Consider the following 20,606-nt stretch of genomic DNA (forward strand, 5'->3'; position numbering starts at 1 on the left):
TTTTAAAGGCGCAGGATACGAGAGCACGCACTTTTTACTTCGTCTTGGCCCTTTGGCGCTTGTGCACCACGTGAGCCAGGAGTGCCTTTGGAGCTTCTAAATCGAGGGAAGAGCCTTCTGATTTCACATTTTTTTTTTCATTGTTCACTGCGGCTATCTGGGGGTCCTAACGGTCTCCTGAGTGTAGTAGGCGCCTTCGGCAGCTGCCTGTGCCCACTTCCGCCACTACAAGGTTCAGAATCGCCTTTTTCTCGCCGCCAGGCCCGGCGGAGCCCTGCGTCCGGCTCAGCCACACTTCCGCGGCGGGGGCCGTCGCGGTGCATTGTGGGCGCCGTAGTTTGCGCCGCGTTTATGGTTGCGTGGAGCTGGAGTGCTGTGGTGAGTTGTTGAACGAAGTGAACGTCGTTTGTGATCGGTCCGGACTCAGCAGGCGGTGCCCTTTTGGACCTCCTTTCCTTGCTTCTCTCTCCCCCGCCCCTTCCCTACCCCTCTGCCATTATTTGACGAGTTTAGGGGCCAGGGCCCCTAGACTTGGGCTTCCGAGTCTGTCCTTGCTGCCGGTGGGTCTAGGGTAGGGGGCTACCTACTTACTCCCTTTCTGCCGCATTGCTCCCGTGGGATCCTGCCCTTTTTAAAGAACAGCTGTGTTCCGCGTGAGTCGAACTGGGAGGTCCTCTGTGCTTTTTTCCTCAGATTCGTGGACTGGGATATAACAGGCTCCAGAAGATTCCTGCTCTGTCCTCCGGTTCTGAAGCTTGCGACCGAAGTTGGATGTCCCCAGATCGTTGTATAATGAAGAGAGTTCAACCAGACTTAGTTGGTTTTAACTAGCCCCCAAAATCAGAACCCTGATTTGCCTGTGAGAAGCTGAAAATCATATTTTAGAAAGTTGCGCTTCGATTCTCCACACTCCTTCACCCCCAATCCCATAATATGCCGTAGAAGTTGGGGCTTTTTGAACATCTCGCAATCTGGTGCTGATTTCACTGCACAATGACTTTCTATTTCACTGGTGTTCGAAGCTTTCCTAAGCTTTGGAAGAGTAACCCATATCTTGGGCTAGGCCAGGGACACTCTTATGTCTCCCTGTTTCTCAAAGACTATGATGGCATCAGGAACCAACAGAAGTGGTTTTCTCTTAAAACGATGTCCCCACAAAATACCAAAGGAATGAATCTGTTGATTGCCAAGGTCGGATATGTCAGGAAGGGAAATGAGGGGAATAATAAACAAGTTTCTTCTGAGTCTCCTCACATGTTTGCAGCTGGAGCAGCTAAGAAGCGATCACAGATGAATCCTTCAAGTAAAGGTCATGACTTGCGACCTGTGGGGAACATTATTCAACTCCCAACAAAACCTTTGACTTCAGAGGAGTGGGATAAACTTAAGGAAGATTTCAAAGAAAAGGCTAATTTTGAAAATTGGATCATTTCACAAATGGTTAAATGCCATAGCTCTGTTGATGTGGCCAAATCTGTGCTGGCCTGGGTAGCTGCAAAAAACAGTGGTATTGTAGGCTATGATTTGCTTGTCAAGTATTTGTCTCTCTGTGTTTTTCATAAACAGACATCAGAAATTATTGATGTCTATGAAATCATGAAAACCAGATACAAGCGCTTAGAACCTGCAGGGAGCACTCTTCTCATCCGGGGATTAAGCCATACAGACAGATGGAGAGAGGCCTTGCTACTGTTGGAAGACATCAGAAAAGTCATAACCCCTTCAAAGAGGAACTATAATGACTGTATCCAGGGAGCCCTCTTTCATCAAGATGTAAATGTAGCGTGGAATTTGTATCAGGAATTGTTAGGTCATGATATTGTTCCTATGTTGGAAACTTTAAAAGCCTTTTTCGATTTTGGGAAAGACATAAAAGATGTTCAGTATTCAAACAAACTGCAAGACATTCTTTTGTATCTAAGAAATAATCAGCTATATCCTGGGGAATCATTTGCACACAGTATAAAAACATGGTTTGAGAGGTAATTTCGATTTTTTCTTAATATATATGTTTTTATTTTAATACCTATACTAAAAGTTGCCTTTTTTTTCTAACTAGTTGCTGAGAATTACTTTATTCAGGCTCTACTTTTTTTCTGTCTCTTAGTAAGATTATTTCCACTTTAAGACAAAATTTTCTTTCTCTTTAAAAAAGTAGCATAAACAAGTTGTGGTTATCACATAAAAGAGAAACTATAAAGCACTTGTAGTTTTTATGTATTTTTTCCTTATAGAAGGATCATTTGTTTTCTGAGATATCTAGTATGATGTTAATATTTACAAATAGCACTTGTGGCTAGAGTTCATACCAATATAACTGGAGCTGTCTTTGGATCATATTAGTGTTTTCAGAAGTTCTTCTGAGACCCAGTGACTGATATAATGTGCATGTGTATATTCTGTTTAATCTATGCATTTCATCAAGTTGAATAGTTAAGAGTGGAGAGAGGAATCCTGATCAAACCTGATATGCATTCATCCTTCCAGTTTATTTTGATCTCTCCATCTTTTGGCTGCTCTCTCCTTTGCTTTTATTCTTGTTACTGGCTACATGCCAATTTATTGCTTCAGTCTTTCATTCTCTTACGTCTTTACTGCTAATTTGCTTCAGGCTCTTTCCTCCAGATTCATTCCTTTCGCCTCTGTTTTTCTCTTGCTTTTCCACTATGTATTATCTTTACGGAGCTTTGAAATAGCAGTCATGCTTAGTTATCTTTATTGACAAATCTACTGAGTATCAACAGAAGAGCTGGAGTGTGAAGGTCTTTGACTGCTAAGGATTTTGATTTTATTCTGTTATCAAGAATGCTGGTCTTGGAGTGGAGTTTTAAAAAGGTAACTGCCAAAACAATGAGAAAGAAGATTGGAGAGGGATTATGATTTGAAACAGGGAGATCTGTGTGGAGGCAGATGTAGGTTTGAACGAGAGATGATGAGATCTTGGATTAAGACCTGGGAAAGGAGAAAGAAGAGAAGGCGGTAGAATCAATAGGAATTGATAGTATTATGTGTAAGAGGAAAGAAGGAAGGACACGTTGTTTGAGCAAATAAATCAATAAGTAATTTTGAATGCCTTCAATTTTAGGCTTAGCACTGTGGGTGTTTTGTGATATCATATCCATTACAGTGGCATTCACATCCTAATTGTGAATACAGTAATTGACAGTTACCTAAGAGTGGTGTATAAGTTTATTGTGTACAAGAAGTGATTGCTCTGGGCAGGAACAGTCTCTGGCAGCTTTATAGAGGTTAGAGTTGAGTTTCGATTACAGAGGTTATACTACGAATGTCAGCTGCTTTTGGGAGCAGGTCCTGTGAAGGTAGATTTAGACTTGAAGATGAGGATCAGATGACGAGAGAAGCAGCAAAGGGAAGGAGATCCAGAGTAGGGGACCATCAGTTCCTTAGCCCCATCACAGTGTAAGCAACCACTCTTCGAACTGAACCATTCTAGGGAAGTATTGAATTTTTCAGAGCTTTTGCCTACCAAGTTTTTAAATACAGTGAGTGTCTTTTTGCTTCAGTAGGAATTTGACCTTCTGATGGCTTGGTTTTGCATTCTTTTTTGTAGTGTTCCTGGAGAACAATGGAAAGGACAGTTCACCACAATCCAGCAAAGGTAAAGGCCAGTATTTTATTTTTAATTTGTTCGATTTAGGTTTAGCAGGTTTTGTTGTTACTGATGAAAACAAAATTAAAAGACTACCTTAGAGATAGGATAAATAAGTAAATTAGGATAACCAAGGAAAAAAAGTCATGTTTCACATTTGGAGAATTTGTCATGGTCAATTGTTTTTTTGGTGGGTGCTGTGAACTTGGTGTGATCCTCAGAAGTGTTTCCCTTAGAGATTTGGGATCCAGTTGTATTTTAAGAATGACTTTTAAAACTTTACGTGGTTAAAAAAACAAATAGAAAACTTTGGATGCCCAGCAGTCTACTCATTTGGGTTTTTTGGCACATGAATTTGTGATATTTTCTGGTTTCCAAAAATCAGATGTATGTGATGATCACAAGGGTTGTAATGTTCTTTTAAAAATTACCTTCCAGTTTCCTCATGTCCTAGAATGATTCATTTTAGAAAAGATTCGTTTCTAGGACATTATTTAACACATTCACTTGTAATTACAGTGGTCAGTGTTTGGGCTGTGGAAGAACCCTAGAGTCTATTCACCTGAGTTCAGAAGAATATGAATTTCTCAAGGGAAAAATCATGAAGGATGTGATAGATGGAGGTGACCAATACAAAAAGACAACACCCCAGGTGAGTCTGGAACAGGCCTTATCGCATTCTTGGATTGCTTGTCTCTAACAGGGGTCAGCAGTTGTTTTCTGTGAAAGGCCAGATAGTAAATATTTTAGACTTTGTGGGTCATAATAATCTCTGCTGCAACTTTTCTAGTCTGCTATTACAGTGAAAACAGCCACAGACAATGTATAAATGAATGATCATGGCTGGGTTCCAGTAAAATTATATTCATGGAAATGAGTGGTGGGCTGGATTTGGCCGGCTGGTCGTAGTTGCCAGCCTATAGGAGAGGTTGATTTAGAGGTTGATTCATGGAGTCATTGGCTTAGGCTGTCATCCGTCTGTTGAAGTCAGTCCTCTTTTACCTGGGCACAAGTACGCTTAAGCCAAAAAGACAGGTGCTTATTCTTTGTCTAAGTGCTTTCGGAAAACTGTGTTCAGTAAACTCCCATAAAAACATCATGGTTTCTCACAAGTTTTCTAGTCAAGAGAGTTGTAGGTAACTTGACAAAATTATTCCCAACTCTTCTTCATACTGATTCTCGAAGTCATTTTTAATAACTTTATTTTGCTTACCTTCAGTAATTTATGCTGGTTTACTAAGATTAAGCTGAAGAAGTAAAATGCTTTTACCTTGGGGAAAGGCTGCCTGTCATATCACTGAATGCTTTTTCTTCAAGGTACCAGATGAAAATGAGAAGTGAAAATTGTTTTGCCTTCTCACCTTGACTTAAAATTGTCAGAAAATGTCCCTAATACGAAGACCTTTAATCCTCAGAATAAAGTCAAAATCCAGAGCAGTCAACCTGCCTTTTATTTTTTGTTTTTTGTGACATTAATTTTTTGAAAAGTATGGTTTGTCTTGTACAGGGCTTCTCAAACTTTATATCTCAGAGACACTTGAGGCTCTGTTTAAAATGAAAATTATAAGGCAGTTCTCCAGAATAGAATCTAAGATTCTGTATTTTGAACAAGCTCCCAAGGGATGGGATTCTGATCTTTGGACCACTTTTGAGTAGCAAGACTGGCCTAAGTGTCTGATCGCTTTCTCTTCGTTAATTCAGTGTGAAAAGCTTTTGGGTACATTACACAGGTGATGCTGTGTGCATTTTATTGCATCACAGCCGCTTCATAATATCAGGCTGCTCTCTGTTGCTGATGCTAAGCTTGATCACTTGATTAAAAGGGTGACTGCCAGATACCTCCATTGAAAAGGTACGGTGTTTTCCTTTGTAATTTTCATAATTAAAAATTATCGTGGAGTAAGTAATACTTGAAGACTATATGGATATCCTGTCACCCATTAATTCTTCACTCAGTGTTTTTCTCATCATGGAGATGACCTCTCTACCTTTGGAGGGGTGCAAAGTGATGATTTTCTAGTTATTTCATTCCTTCTACATTTATTAGCTGGTTTTATTCTATGAAAGTTTTTCATTTTCCCCTTTCTTTCTACCCACCTCCTTTTTAAAAAAGAATGATCTGGCGGGGAGGGTATAGCTCCCTGCTAGAACGTGTGCTTAGTATGCACGAGGTCCTGGATTCATTCCCCAGTACCTTCATTAAGGAAAACAAAAAAGAATTAAAAAAAAAAGATAAATCTGACTACCTTCCTCCCTTTAAAAAAATAATAAAATGACCTGCCTGGACATAAGGACTGTTTTAAAAAATTAACCGTGTTAGAATCCATTACAATGTTTATTCTTTTTGATGCTCAAATTGTCCCAAATGTGACCTGTAGGAGCCCTTGCAAGCCAGCTCCTGTGTCTTTCTGACACCCCCACCCCATCACCTCCACCCACCCCAGTCAGTTTATGAGCACTTCTGTGCTTTCTGGCGCAAGATGTCCCAGGCTGTCACCTTAGGTTGCTCCTGCCCCAGCCACAGAATCACTAGTTGAATACTTTTGTTTAACACTCTCAATGGCTAAACATTTCTATAATTCCTTTTTAATGGATATCACTTTAATGCTAGGTTAATAGAAGGAAGATTTATTAGTTTTCTCTGCTGATAAAGACTTAGAACCCAGAGCAAATCTTCCCCTTGGAGAGTTTTATACCGTGGCAGGAGTTTCAGGCTCCAGACCATGGTGAGAATAGCAAAGAGTCGTCATACATTTAATTACCATAATTTACACAGCCACTGAATATAGTCACGGAAGGATTGGGACATATTATGGCAAGGGGAATTATTTTCTCCATTTTTATTTCCAGGTGTTCTCCTTCTGGCCCCCTGCTGCTCCCCAGTTCTATATCCCTTTTTTTTTTTTGTCATCTGCCTTTCACCTTTATGCTATTACTCTCCCATAATAATGACATCGCTACCATTTATTGATTGAGTACCATATATCAGGCACTTCTAGGTGTGTTATACTCACAACACTCGACAATCTTGAAAGAATATCAAGTTTGAAGACAGGGAGGCTCAGGATGAGAACTATATCCATGGGTAAAGAGCAGTGAAAGAAGGCGTATGGCTGGCTTGGTTCAGGGTTTATTTTTTGTAGTATTGGTGAGGCAGAAGGGCAGGGGTGGATCCAGACTCTTTCTGGGACTAGAGGGAAGGACTCGGATGCTGGATAAGTTCAGTGTGTAGGTGCAGCGGAGAGTTTTTCTCTGAAGAGCCCGAGGCAAGTTGGTCATTTGAAGGCCAGAGAAGGTATGATAGCTTAAGGGGAATTTTCAGCCTTGGAATTTTGGACTATTTGTGAAATAACCGAGGAGAATACTGCTGGGTAGTGCTGAAGCCCTGGCTAAGGCTGGAGAGCCTAAGTTTGTAAGGGCGTTGATCTGTGATCCATTTTCAGTGGTCCTGGGACATCCAGGTGTAGAGGTGGCAGATGGATGGGGTGGTGCAAGGTTTTGTGGTACACTTGGAGAGTTGAGGTATAGGTGAGAGAGTGGCTCAATTAACGGGCCATGAGATCAAGGTTGATAGAAGGAAGTAAAGATGAGTGGGAGCTCGTGAATTAGGAGACAACAGAGATAAAAGTGGACAGAAGGCTTACTGAGGTTGAAGAACAAGCATAAAGGGACTGAGAGTGATCAGTGTATATTAGAGATGTGATTTCAGAGACAGTGCTCTGGAGTGATGACAAAGTCTAGGGTACGACAGTTAAGCAGGTGAAGAAACTGACAGCCTAGGTGGTCATACACAGAGCTAATCAGAGTGTCCACATGATAGTTTTTGAAAATAATAATTGCAGCCACATTATGGAATGCTTACCAGGTGCAGGCACCGTCCTTTGTCCCTTAGGTTGGTGATGAAGACTGAGTCGAGTGCCAAATTCTTGATAAGTGTACAGGTGTCTGGGACAACACAAAGTGATAGCAAAGAGGAGGAGTCAGCAAACTATGGCCCGCAGACCAATACCAGCCTACCGATTGTTTTTGTAAATAAAGTTTCATAGGAACACAGCCACACTCGTTTATGTACAGGCGTACCTTGTTTAATTGCACTTTGCTTTATTGTGTTGTTGTTTTTTTTCTGCAAATTGAAGGTTTGTGGCAGCAACGCATGTAGGAAATCTGTTGGCACTATTTTTCTAACAGCATTTGCTCACACTTTATGTCTCTTTGACACATTTTGGTAATTCTTGAAATATTTCAAACTTTTTCATTATTGTATTTGTTATGGTGATCTGTGATCAGTGATCTTTTATGTTACTATTGTAAAAAGATGACAACTCTCTGAAGGTTCGAATAGTGGTTACCATTTTTTAGCAATAAATTATTTTTTTCAATTAAGTATAGTCAGTTTACAACGTGGTGTCAATTTCTGGTGTTCAGCACAATTTTTCAGTCATACATGAATATACATATATTTGTTTTCATACTCTTTTTCACCGTGAGCTACTACAAGATCTTGAATATTTTTCCCTGTTGTGGGTTGCCTTTTTACTTTGTTAATAGTGTATTTTGATACACAAACATTTTTTAATTATCATGAAGTCCATTTGTTTATTTTTTCTTTTGCTTTATATCCGAGAAAATCATCGCCAAATCCAATGTCGTGAAGCTTTTTGTTCTGTTTTATTCTTTAAGAATTTAATTTTTTAGATTGTACATTTAGGCCCTGGATCCATTTTGAGTTAATTTTTGTATATGGTATTAGGTAAGAGTTGGACGTCATTTTAACATATATGAGAGGGTTTGAGTATATTTCAGTTCCAATTTGGTCTACATGTCTATTGTTATGCCAGTACCACACTGTTTTGAAAACTGTAGCTTTGTAGTAAGTTTTGCACTCAGGAAGTGTGACTCCTCCAGTCCTCCAGTTTTGTTCTTCTTTTTCAAGATTGTTCTGGCTATTCAGGATCCCTTGAGATTCCGTATGAATTTTAGGATGGGTTTTTCTATCTCTGCAAAAAAAAGTGATTGGGATTTTGATAGAGATTGTATTAAATCTGTGATTGCTTTGGGTAGTGTTGACATTTTAACAATAGCAAGTCTTGTGATCCATGAACATGGGATTTGTTTCCATTTATTTATGTCTTTACTTTGTTTCAGCAATATTATGTAGTTTTCATTGTACAGATTTTTCACCTCCTTGGTTAAGTTAATTCCTAAATAGTTTATTCTTTTTGATGCTATGGTAAATATAATTTTTTTTGTAATTTTCTTTTCGGGTTGTTCATTATTAGTTTATAGAAATGCAGCTAATTTTTGTGTGTTGCTTTTTTTTTAACATTCTTTTATTGAGTAATAGTCATTTTACAATGTTGTGTCAAATTCCAGTGTAGAGCACAATTTTTTGGTTATAGGTGAACATACATATATTCATTGTCACATTTTTTTTTCGCTGTGAGCTTCCACAAGATCTTGTATTTATTTCCCTGTGCGATACAGTATAATCTTGTTTATTTATTCTACATTTTAAAATCCCAGTCTGTCCCTTCCCACCCCCTGCCCCCTTGGCAACCACAAGTTTGTATTCTATGTCTCTGTTTCTGTTTTGTATTTGTTTTTGTTTTTTATTTTTAGATTCCGCATATGAGTGATCTCATATGGTATTTTTCTTTCTCTTTCTGGCTTACTTCACTTAGAATGACATTCTCCAGGAACAACCATGTTGCTGCAAATGGTGTTATGTTGTCTTTTTTGTGGCTGAATAGTATTCCATTGTATAAATATACCACATCTTCTTTATCCAGTCATCTGTTGATGGACATTTAGGCTGTTTCCATGTCTTGGCTATTGTAAATAGTGCTGCTATGAACATTGGAGTGCAGATGTCATTTTAAAAAAGGGTTCCTTCTGGATATATGCCCAGGAGCAGGATTCCTGGGTCATATGGTAAGTCTATTCCTAGTCTTTTGAGGAATCTCCATACTGTTTTCCACAGTGGCTTTCCTTGCTTCCCTCTCCCACTCTTAATGATTTAGATGTCTTCTTTTACAATTTTGTGTTTATTCTATTTGTAATTGATGGTAGTTACCACCTTTCCAGTTACGAGTTTCTCATTTTTGTATCATCCTGCTTCTTTTCTATTTAGAGTAGACCTGTCAATATTTCTTTTAGCATGAGTTTAGTGTTGCTAAACTCTCTTAGTTTTTGCTTCTCTGTGAAGTTCTTTATCTCTCCTATTCTAAAGGATAGCCTTGCTGGATAGAGTTTCCTAGGCTGCATCTTTTTTTCATTCAGAACTTTGAATATATCTTGCCACTCCCTTCTGGTCTGTAGTGTTTGTGTAGAGAAGTCAGCTGAGAGCCTTATGGGGGTTCCCTTATAACTTACTCTGTTTTTCTCTTGCTGCCTTTAGGATCATTTCTTTATCCTTGACTCTGGCCATCTTGATTATGATATGTCTTGGTGCGGGCCTGTTTGGGTTCTTTCTGTTTGGGACCCTCTGAGTGTCCTGTACTTGGATATCTGATTCCTTCTTTAGGTTTGGGAAGTTTTCCGTCATGATTTCTTCAAATACCTTTTCAATCCCCTTTGTTCTTTCTTCCCCTTCTGGAACCCCTATTATGTGTAGATTGACACACTTTATATTATCCCATAGGTCCCTTATATTGTTTTCATTGTTTTTCATTTGTTTTTCTCTCAGCTGTTCTGATTTGGTGCTTTCTGTTGTCCTGTCTTCTAGGTCACTTATTCGTTCCTCTGCATTATCTAGCCTGCTTTGTACAGTCTTTAGGTCAGCTCTCATCTCAGCAAATGTGTTTACTAATTCTACTTGGTTCTTCTTTATAGCTTCGATTTCATTTTTGACATGTTTTATATCTCTAAATACTATTTATTTTGGTTCTTTCAGTACTTTGATCACTCCTTTTTTGAAATCTTGATCTAGTGGGCCATCAATGTCTGTTTCCTTGATCATGCTTTCAGGGGATTTCTCTTGATCTTTTAATTGGGAGTGCTTCCTCTGCTTCTTCATATTGCTCATATCTCTCTGGCTTCAGTGGGTGGGCGGGTCACTCCCCCTCCCGATGCCACAGTCAGATGCTGCATTCGGGTGAGGTAGGTGGGCGGATTGCGCCCCCTCCCAGCACTGTGGTCAGGTGCTGTGTTTCTGCCAGGAAGGCGGGTGGCCACCTGCCCTCTCCTGGTGCCAGTCACTCTGCTGCTTTGTGCAACTGCCTGTTCCACCTCGGGTTGGTGCTCCGTAGGTGGGCTCGGGGAAGACTGTGGAACAGCTCTGCCCTTGCTCTGTGCCAAATCTCAGCTCCTTGTTTGTCTTGGTGGTGTGAGTTCTCTGAGGTGCCAGGGCAGAAAGATCCTATCTACCTCGGACTGTAAACAAGTCTCATTCCTGCCTAGGAGGTTGTGGAGCCCCCGGGTGTGGATTCAGAGCTCGGCCCTGTCCCTGCCTGCATGCTGCACACAAGAGGATATGGGGGCTGTGGCTGTGCCCTGCCTCTTCTCGTGAGAAGCGCCAGTTACTGCGCCGCAGGTCTCAGGAGACAAAGGCTATGGTGCCCCTCCCAGGGCACACCAGCCTTGTTGCTTTGCTTTTTTCACAATTTATGGGGACCGAGGTTGTTATGCTCCATATCCCCTCCCAGCCACGGCGTGCAGCACCCTGCAGTCCCCCAGGGCTGCCTCAGTGCCGCCGTCCCTGTCCTCCGCCTGGCTTGGGCGGCTTGTCCCGGCCCCAGCTGCCGGCTCACGTCTCAGGCTGGGTGCCGCGGGGACTGTTTATGCCCATTTACTTAGTTCTGTCAGTCAAGGGGTGCTCAGGGCAGATCTGAGCCTCGGAGGCTCCCCCCTGTCCCACTGGCCTCTCCATTGGAGAGGGGGAGACCCAGCAAACAAGCGCTATTCCTTCTTCACTGCTCCCTCCCTGTGGGACCGGTCCCACACTGTTTTGTTTTTTCTTCTTTCTTTTTTCCTTTTCTCCTACTAGATTTTTGGCATCTTTGCCTTTTGAAGAGGGCGATGTTCTGTCGGAGTTTGGCAGTGCTCTGGTTGGCTGAGTGGGTCCATAGATGTGAGTGTTGGTGTATTTGTGGGAGAGGGTGAGCTACAAGCGTCCTACTACTCCGCCATCTTGCTTCTCTGTATGTGTTGATTTTATATCCTACTTTGCTAAATTGATGTATTAATTCTAATGTGTGTGTGTGTAATCTTAATGGTTTTCTCTGTATAAGATCATATCACCTGCTAACAAAGATAATTTTACATTTTCTTTTCCAATTTGGATGCCTTTTATTTCTTTTTCTTGCTTAATTGCTCTGGCTAGAACTTCACTACTATGTTAAATAGAAGTGGTACAAGCAGGCATCCTTACCTTGGTCCTGAGAAAAAAATTTCAGTCATTCACCATTGAGTATGATGTTGGCTGGGTTTTTTGTATATGGCTTTTATGTTGAGTTAGTTTCCTTCTAGTCCTAGTTCGTTGAGGGTTTTTGCTTCTTTTTTTTTAAATGAAAGAGTGTTAAATTTTGTCGAATGATTTTTCTGCATTATTTGAGATGATCATGTGTTTGTTTTCCTTCTTTCTATGTGGTATATTACATTGATCAGTTTTCATATGTTGAACCATCCTTGCATCAAAGAATAAATCCCATTTGGTCATGGTGTATAATCCTTTTAATATGCTGCTGAATTCTGCTTACTAGTATTTTGTTGAAGATTTTTGCATCATTGTTCATAAAGGATATTGGTGTGTAGTTTTCTTTTCTTGTAGTATAAAGATACTTTAGTGTCAAGGTAATGCTGGCCTTGTAGAATGAGTTGAGAAGTGTTCCCTCTTCAACTTTTTGGAAAAAAATTTAAGAAGGATTGATAGTAGTTTTTCTTTAAATGTTTATTAGAGTTCACCAGTGAACCATTAGGTCCAGGACTTTGTTTGTTGTTGTTGGGAGATTTTTAAGTTACTAATTCACTTTCCTTACTAGTTATAGATGTATGCACATTTTCTTTTTCTTGATGATTATACCTCCTGATACCTCTATGACCAGAAGCAGTAGTTGGCAATCCAAGCACAGATCTCCAATATTTGGAGGACAGGGTCCTTCTTGCCCACCCTGGCTCCCATATGCTGTGTGCAGGCTGCTTCAGGAATAGCTGCCTGCCATGTGGCTGGGGGTGAGAGATGGGTAGCCATTACTCTGCAAAGAGTGAAAACTGATGAAATTAACCACCATTCATCATTCAGATCTTCCCCTGGAAGTTGAAAGCCCTTAGTAGACTTCAGAGTTGCAAAATAGTTACAGAATCAGATTCTCTCAGTGCACTGTTGTCCTGTCTGTCTAGGGAGACTGATTCCTGATGCTCTTTTCTCTGCCATCTTTCCTTCAACTTGATGGGTTTTGACACATGTATACCCCTGTGGAACTGTCACCACTGCCAAGATAATGAGCATATCTATCAACCTCAAAAGTATCCTGCCACTTTGTAATGATTCCTTCCTATACTTGCCCATGACTCACTCTTGCCACCTGAGGTGAACACCATCAAATCATATAATATATAGTCCTTTTTGTCTGACTTCGTTAATTCAGCATAATTATTTTGAGATTTCACTCACATTTTGTATCTCAATCATTTGTTCATTTTTGTTGCTAAGTAGTATTCTGTTGCACGGTTATACCACTGTTCTATAAATTCATTTGCCTATTGATGGATGTTTCAGCTTGCAGCTATGACAAGTAAAGCCAAGAACATTTTTGTACGAGTCTTTGTACTTGTGCTTTTGTATTAGCTTCCTAGGGATGCTGTAACAAAGTACTACAACCTGGGTGGCTTAAAATGACAGGCATTTATTCTCTCACAGTTCTGGGAGGTGTTGGCAGGGCCATGCTCCTTCTGAAGGCTCTGGGAAGATTCTTCCCTTTTGCTCGCTTCAGCAGCTCCCAGCTCCTGGCAATCATTGGCGTTTCTTAGCTTTTAACTGCGTCACTCCACTCTCTGCCTCCTCATCTCTGTGTTTTATCTCTTCTTACAAAGACATCAGTCATTGGATTTAGGGCCCACTTTATTCCACTATGACCTCATAATTAATGGCATCTGTGAAGATCCCCTTTTTAGATAAGGTCACATTACAGGTAGACATGGATTTTAGAGGAGACACTATTTAACCCACTACAACTTTTCTTTCTCTTGGGTACATATCTAGGAGTGGAATGCTGGGTCTTGTGGTAGGGGTGTGTGTGCCTTTTTAAGAAACTGCCAAACTGTTTTCCAAAGTGATTGCCCCATTTTACATTTCTCCCAGCAGTGTGAGGGTTACTGTTGCTCCATATCCTGGCCGACACTTAATATGGTCAGTTTCTTCACCTTTAGCTGTTCTAATGGATGCGAAGTAATATCTTACTGTGGTCTTATTTTACAGTTTCCTAATAACTGATGATGTTGAGCATCTTTTCATGTGCTGAATGGTCATCCAATTATCTTCTTTTGTGAAGTGTTGTTTAGATCTTTTGCCCATTTAAAAAATTGGGCTTTTTTTAAAAATTGAGTTGTAAGAGTTATTCTAGATGCAAGTCCTATGTCAGATACATCTTTTGCAAATATTTTCTCTCAGTCTGTGACTTGACTTCCGTTTTTCACAAAATAGAGATTCTGATTTAATTGCTCTGGTTTGGGGCCCAGGCACTGGGATTTTCACAAGCTCCCAGATGATTTTAAAGTGCAGCTGGGATCAAGAACCAATGCTTCTAATGTGAGATTCTGAATATTCCTAATGTGTGTATGACAGCTACTTTTCTAAAGGATGATTTGGGGAGAAAACCTAGTCATAGGTAAATTATTAGTTTTTCTGTTTTAAACGTTTATTTACTGTGCTTAGGCATCAGAGCCAGCAGGTGGCAGCAGTGTAACATTTGAAAAATTATTTTAGGTTATAGCCAGGTCAGTCAGGTTAAAGGATTTGGTGAGCTTCTTTTAATATTAATTGGAAAGATATCTATTTCTTTGTTAAATCAGGTTAGTGATAGTAAGTAAAGAGGGGAGCTGTATATGTAAATTTTAAGTGAACAAAGCAGGACTCCAAATAGTGTGCATGTACTACTGATTCAACTACATGAAACTAATTGACATCAGTGAAGATACAAAAGTGAATTTGGAGCTATGTGGTTAGTGTTAATTTAATATTAATAAGATTTTTTCCTTTTATTTTCCTTCATTCTGAACTATAACATTAAATTACAGGGTTTTTTTTCATATTCAACTGTTCAGGTATGAATTTAATTTAATTTATTCAATTTTCTTCTTAGGGAAAATTTCAAACCATATGCAAAAGTAGGAAGACAAGTATAGCAGACTCCTAGCTCAGTCATTGTTAACTCATGGCCAGTCTTACTTAATTTATACTCCCACTGTTCCTCCCCTTGCCACTCAGAAATTGTGAAGCAAATCAGAGCTTAATTATTTGTCCTGTAAATTATAAATTCACTTTTAAACAACTTTCTTTGTTTCTCTTAAGAAATACTCCTTTGTAGAGTGATATTTTTCTTATAGAGTAGGAAATACTTTAGAGTAGCAATTCTCAACCTTTTTGGTCTCAAGACTCTTTCACAGTCTTAGAAATTAAGGACTCCTGAGAGCTTTTGTTCATGTGGGATTTTATCTGTTCATCATTTCTGGATTAGAAATTAAAACTGAGAATTTTAAAAAATATGTTTTTATTTAAAACAACAATATAAAAACTGTTATATGTGAACATAAATATTTCTTCTCAGTAATAAATATCTAAAACAAAAACAATATGTGAGAAGAGGGTCTTGTCTTAACATATTTGTACATCTCCTTAATTACCTGGCTCAAGAGAAGACAGCTGAGTTTTTATAGCCGCATCTGTATTCAGTCTGTTGTGGTTTGTTATTTTGGTGGAAGCATATGAAGAAAATGGAGGCTCATAGAGATAGTAGTTAGAAAAGGTGAGAATATTTTATTGGTATTTTCAGATAATTGTTGTTATTCTTCTCCGATATTATACTAAAACTCCACTGTACACTTGTGAGCAAATGAATGTGAAAAGGGCAGGTAACATCTTAGTATTATTAATAAAAGCAGTTTTTAACCTTACAGATCACCCGAAAGGTTCTTAAAGATGCCCAAGGGTCCTTGCACCACAGTTTAAGAACCACTGCTCTAGAAACTCTGCTTTAGTTTTTTCCTTTTCCTATTTGAAAAGTTGAAGTAAAGTTTATTTCCCCCAATTTTATTATACAAATATATTAATAAAGGAAGTTAAAACAAAGATAATAGTCTTACTACTCAGCATATTTTGTATTTAGTTTCTTCTGTTCTCTTTTATTTCTTACTGAGACTTATTTCATCATCATCTTTCACTTTCCAAAATGGAAAACAAAACAAAAAATTAATTATTTTAAAAATTTCAGTTAAAATTGCCAACACTAAAGAAAGAAATAGTAGCCCAACATGGTCCTCTCATTTTGAGCTTTTAATGAAGCTCTTTTTTTTTTAACTTTGAATGAAACTTTAATCATGATAGCAGTCCCCCATAATCCTGTGATTTAGAACTTCTTAAATAAAACTTTAATGACTTGGGATTCTGTTTTCTAGAAAAGAAATTGGAGGAAGGCAAATTGCCTGTAGTACATTTAATTGAGTATTTAGGGTTAAGTTTAAATCAGACCATTTGTTCTGCTTGATAGTATCTCATCAGTTAATTGACAAAAGGGAGGCCTTCTGGTCTTTCTCTAACTACAGATTTAAGACAGCACATGTGACCCAAATGAAATGTCAGTTTAAGAACTGATCTGATGTAGGTTTTGTTTTGTTTTAAGAGTGGCAGCTGCAAACTATGAAAGATAGGAACCAACTGAGCTCTTCATAGGCTTCAGAACCTTCCACTCTCATCTTCTGTGGGTTTGAAGATCTGGTTATCTTAAAGGTAAATGTGAGGTTTTCCCCCCAGACTAAAGAAAATGTTGAGTGGTAAATGGTAAACTTTGGGGGTTTGGTAGTAAAAATAAAACAAAGAGGAAAAAAAAACCTGAGAAATTTAATTATTTGCAAAGTATACATTTAAAACCATGTGTTTTGAAGTCTCTATTTATAAAAAGCCCATTAATAAATAGTCCTCAACTTATAAACAGTTTACCCAATGCATACTTAATTATCACTAATACACTTCCCCCATTCCCGCTTCTTGAACCCCACAGCTGAAAAGTAGAGAATAGGCATCTGATCTCTGGATCATCCAGGTGTGTTGGTGTAAGAATTATGGCCGAAAATGTGAACCTTCTAGAAAAATCAGTGAGTTCAGAAGCACAGGAAGGGTAAAAACATAAAAAGAAAAGCAGGCTGACTCCTTGCAGTGGCCTTCTTAGCATCAGATATTTCCATTTCTTCATTCTTCTTTATTTGCTCTTATATAGCACTTGTTGAAATCTTACCAATTGGGATTCAGTCATTTTATGAGAATTAACCTGAAGCAATGCATTTCCTTCTGATGCTTCACTGAGTTCTGTTTTACAAGGGAAGGGGAATTGTGTGTGGATGTGGCTGGTTGCTGCTGTTTCAGAGTTGGGTCGGTGATTTTTAGACATGGAGAACATTCTAGGGGGGCAGATCTGAGGAGGATGTGAGAGTGGGAGGTCTCATGTAGATGACAGGGCTGGAGGCGGAGGGACGGAGGCACCTTTTTTCAGTTGAGGTTTGGACAAAGTGGGAGCATGCGAGGAGAAACCTGACTTGCTTTTTTCTCAGATCAAGGGTGAGAAGATCTGGTCTTTCTTACACCCTGTGATCTGTTCTCTCTTAGATCCAGGCTGGTACTACTTATTATTGTTATAATGTAGCCCCATGATATAGTTTGGCATGGAAACCAAGTCATTTTTATAAATTTGTATTTATGGGAAAAGTTTTGTGAGTTCTAAATAATCGTCTGGTAAGTGAATTTTAGAAACAATATGCTGGCAGTGAGGCAGTACCCAGAGTGACCATACTTTTAGTTTTTTGGGGTTTTTTTTGTTTTTTTGCTTAGAAAATGCTCCTCAGGTTTCTGATTGTTTTTCCTTCACTGTTGACTAAATTATCAATTTTTATTGCCATTTCATTTGGTCTCCCTAGAAAATAGAATAGTGTAAATAAGACAGAAGACCAGAAATGGTAACACAGGGTCCTGAAGACTGATAGCTTACTTCTGAGAGAAGAGAAAACTACTAGCGCGAAGGAACAGCTGCTGAGATGCTGAGGATAACGGCAGAGGCCTCCTCCATTCTCCAAGCACCAAGCTCTCCTAATTATTCAGATGTCCAACACATCAGTCAACCTTGACTCCCCTCTCTCCTTCATAGCCCACCTGTAGTCTACCAGAAAATCCTGTCAGTTTCCTTCAAGGTATTTCTGACCACTTCTCATCACCTTCACTACTGCTTTTTGATCCAAGGCACTATCATTTCCAGGCGAGGCAACTATAACTGGTCTCCCTGTTTCCCAGCACCCGAGTCTGTTACCAGAGTGATCCTTTTAAATCCTTATCAGATCATATCACCCCCTTGCTTAAAACTCTCCAATGGCTTTTCATCTCACTGAGGCTGAAACACAGTCTTTCCAGTGACCCATAAGACCCTTCATAGTCTGGCCCCTGTTTGCGTCTCAGACTTTACTGCATTCCAGCCATACTGGGCTCCTACCAAATGATACTCTTGCCTCAGGACCTTTGCACTTGCTATTTCTTCTTGCTCCATGTATCTGTGTGATTATGCATCTACCTGCTTCAGCTCTTTTCTTACGTATTGCCTTCTTAGAATGGTTCTTCCTGACTACCCTACTGAAAATTTTGCTAGGCCTTAGAGAGTTTAAGTGGCTTTGCCAAGGCAAGTTTGTTAATAGCAGAGCTAAGATTAGAACCCAAGTCTGTCTGTCTCCAAAATCTGAGTTCTGTTCATTAAGCTTCATTCCATAATGAAATACTGGGTCACTAAGAAATTTAATAAGATATTATTTGGTGTTCTTCATTTGATAAAGGAAAGTATGCAATGCATTTCTAACAATAATCTCCATCTTGGATTACCTTAACTTTAAAAGGTTAAAAGCGAATAAAGTTAGGTATTTAAAGGAACATGCCTCAGTTATCTGGAATGTTTACTTATACGTAGAACACATTATTCCCCCAAAATACAAGGTAGGAGGGAGTATGTTTGTATTCTTGAAGAAGTTCAAGACATCTTTTCAAATACTAATTCTGCTTCTTAATTCGTGTTATCTGTGCTTTTTTTCCTAAAGCAAATGTTTATATAAGGGTTATTATATGCTAGTCACTACTTTACAACTATTAACTCATTTAACATCATCTTTATAACTGTGGGAAAGTTACTTCATGACTCTTGTTCTGACTGTTGCCAGGCAACCCAGTTATGTATTAAGAAATGTCAGATAAGGTCATTTTTTCCTAGTAGGGGCAGAGATGAATGTAGAGCCCTAAAGACAGTACAGAGTAGAAGAAGTTGTGATTTTTTTAGATGAATAAAAGTGCAGAATCTGTATCTAGCACAGTGTCAGTCTGGAAAGGCAGAAAAGGGACATCAGATCATTGTTGAGGGTTCAATAGTGTGAAGCTATTTAGACTACCTCACTGCCTTTCCTTACTATCTTAAGGTCGAAATTTGAAGTTGGTAAGTCTTGAGCAGAGCACATGACACCTTATTATCCAGCACTTCTTTTTAGCTGCAGGTTGAAGCTTGGCAAATGGTTCTTCTCCCTCAGGGTTTCAAGAAATAGGAAATAGAAGAGTTAAGAATCTGGTACATGAAAATATCAAATTTGAATCAAATCAACATTTAGAGTCAACTACCAATTACAGAAAATACATGGGACTTACTACACCTCAAGGATATAATCACCAAATCCAGTCTGTAGGAAGCTTTAAGACAAATAACCTAGTTTTTTCCAATAAATCAATTGCAAGCAGAGAGAAAGAGCCAGGGATAGGGAGAGGGAAAAGACATATAGATTAAAAGCAGTAGGTGATATAGCAATCATTTGCAACGTATGGACTGGATTGGGCCTGATTTGATCAAAGAAATCTGAACACCACTTGTTGGAGATACTAAGAAATCGTTGTTGGTTTGTTTTTTTTAAGATATAATGATGCTAGAGAGTTGTGTTTTAAAACTTTTTATTTTAGAGCTACACCCTGAAATATTTATGGATGAAATGATGTGGTATCTGAGATATGCTTCAAAAATAACTTGGAGATGGGGGATGGAGTAGGTGGAGTTACATATGAAACAAAATTGACCATGAGTTGGTAAAGTTAGTTTATGAATTCATTGGGATTTATTATTACATTATTCTGCCTACTTTGGTATATGTTTGGAATTTCCATTGAAAAATCTTTTTTTAAAAGCTGACATATTAAATAAATGCTTACATGCTTTCAGGACAGAGGTTATGAAGAGGGAGATTATAAAACAATGCATCCCTAGTGAATTTCATGCAGCGGCAACACCTTCTTGTAGCATTTTCTCCCAAACACACATATTCATTGTAAAAGATGAAAGTAGTTCAGAAATGTCACCATAGAAAGTGGAAATCTATTTCTTTAATCACATAATATTTTTAAAATATTGAAAACTGTCATGTTATTTGCACATGGGTAATAAATTTTTCCATTTATGAAATGCATGAGAAATGAAATTTAGATCAGAGCTGGAAAGATATTTCCTGCAGAAGGGCTAGTAACATTTGTTCTGGAGTTTTAAAAAAAATCCTGTACGTGATAACCCATTCTGTAGTGATAACTATAGCCAGAGTGGCAATCTGGAATGCTCCAGTGTGCATCTACCCCTGCCTTTAGTGCAGGTGGCAACTGCAGATAGATTCTGGGTGGTTAGGCCTGTGAAGGGAAATTTGAACCTGAGAGCTTATACGTCCTGCAGTGCTAATTGGGAAATGAGGAGGAAGGGGATTTCCACTCTTTGTTAATAAGATCTCCAGGCTC

At 39.0% G+C, this 20,606-nt stretch overlaps 1 protein-coding gene across 4 annotated transcripts in view; it reads left to right on the plus strand.

Moving 5' to 3' along the window:
• PRORP (protein only RNase P catalytic subunit) overlaps nucleotides 1-20,606 on the plus strand; it is a 109,680-nt gene that overhangs the window by 641 nt on the left and 88,433 nt on the right. The window contains exons 1-4 of one of the 4 annotated variants that reach the window (XM_006212759.4): nucleotides 239-378; nucleotides 694-1,982; nucleotides 3,572-3,619; nucleotides 4,130-4,262. In XM_006212759.4, coding sequence (XP_006212821.1) covers nucleotides 994-1,982; nucleotides 3,572-3,619; nucleotides 4,130-4,262 — 1,170 coding nt within the window. In that variant the 5' untranslated portion in view covers nucleotides 239-378; nucleotides 694-993. Of the gene's footprint in view, nucleotides 1-238; nucleotides 379-693; nucleotides 1,983-3,271; nucleotides 3,421-3,571; nucleotides 3,620-4,129; nucleotides 4,263-20,606 lie in introns of those variants that run through there. The other 3 variants (XM_072962932.1, XM_072962930.1, XM_072962931.1) reach the window with 3 other exon arrangements.

Source organism: Vicugna pacos, chromosome 6 (genome assembly GCF_048564905.1).
Source record: "Vicugna pacos chromosome 6, VicPac4, whole genome shotgun sequence".
NCBI classification, from domain to species: Eukaryota; Metazoa; Chordata; class Mammalia; order Artiodactyla; family Camelidae; genus Vicugna; species Vicugna pacos.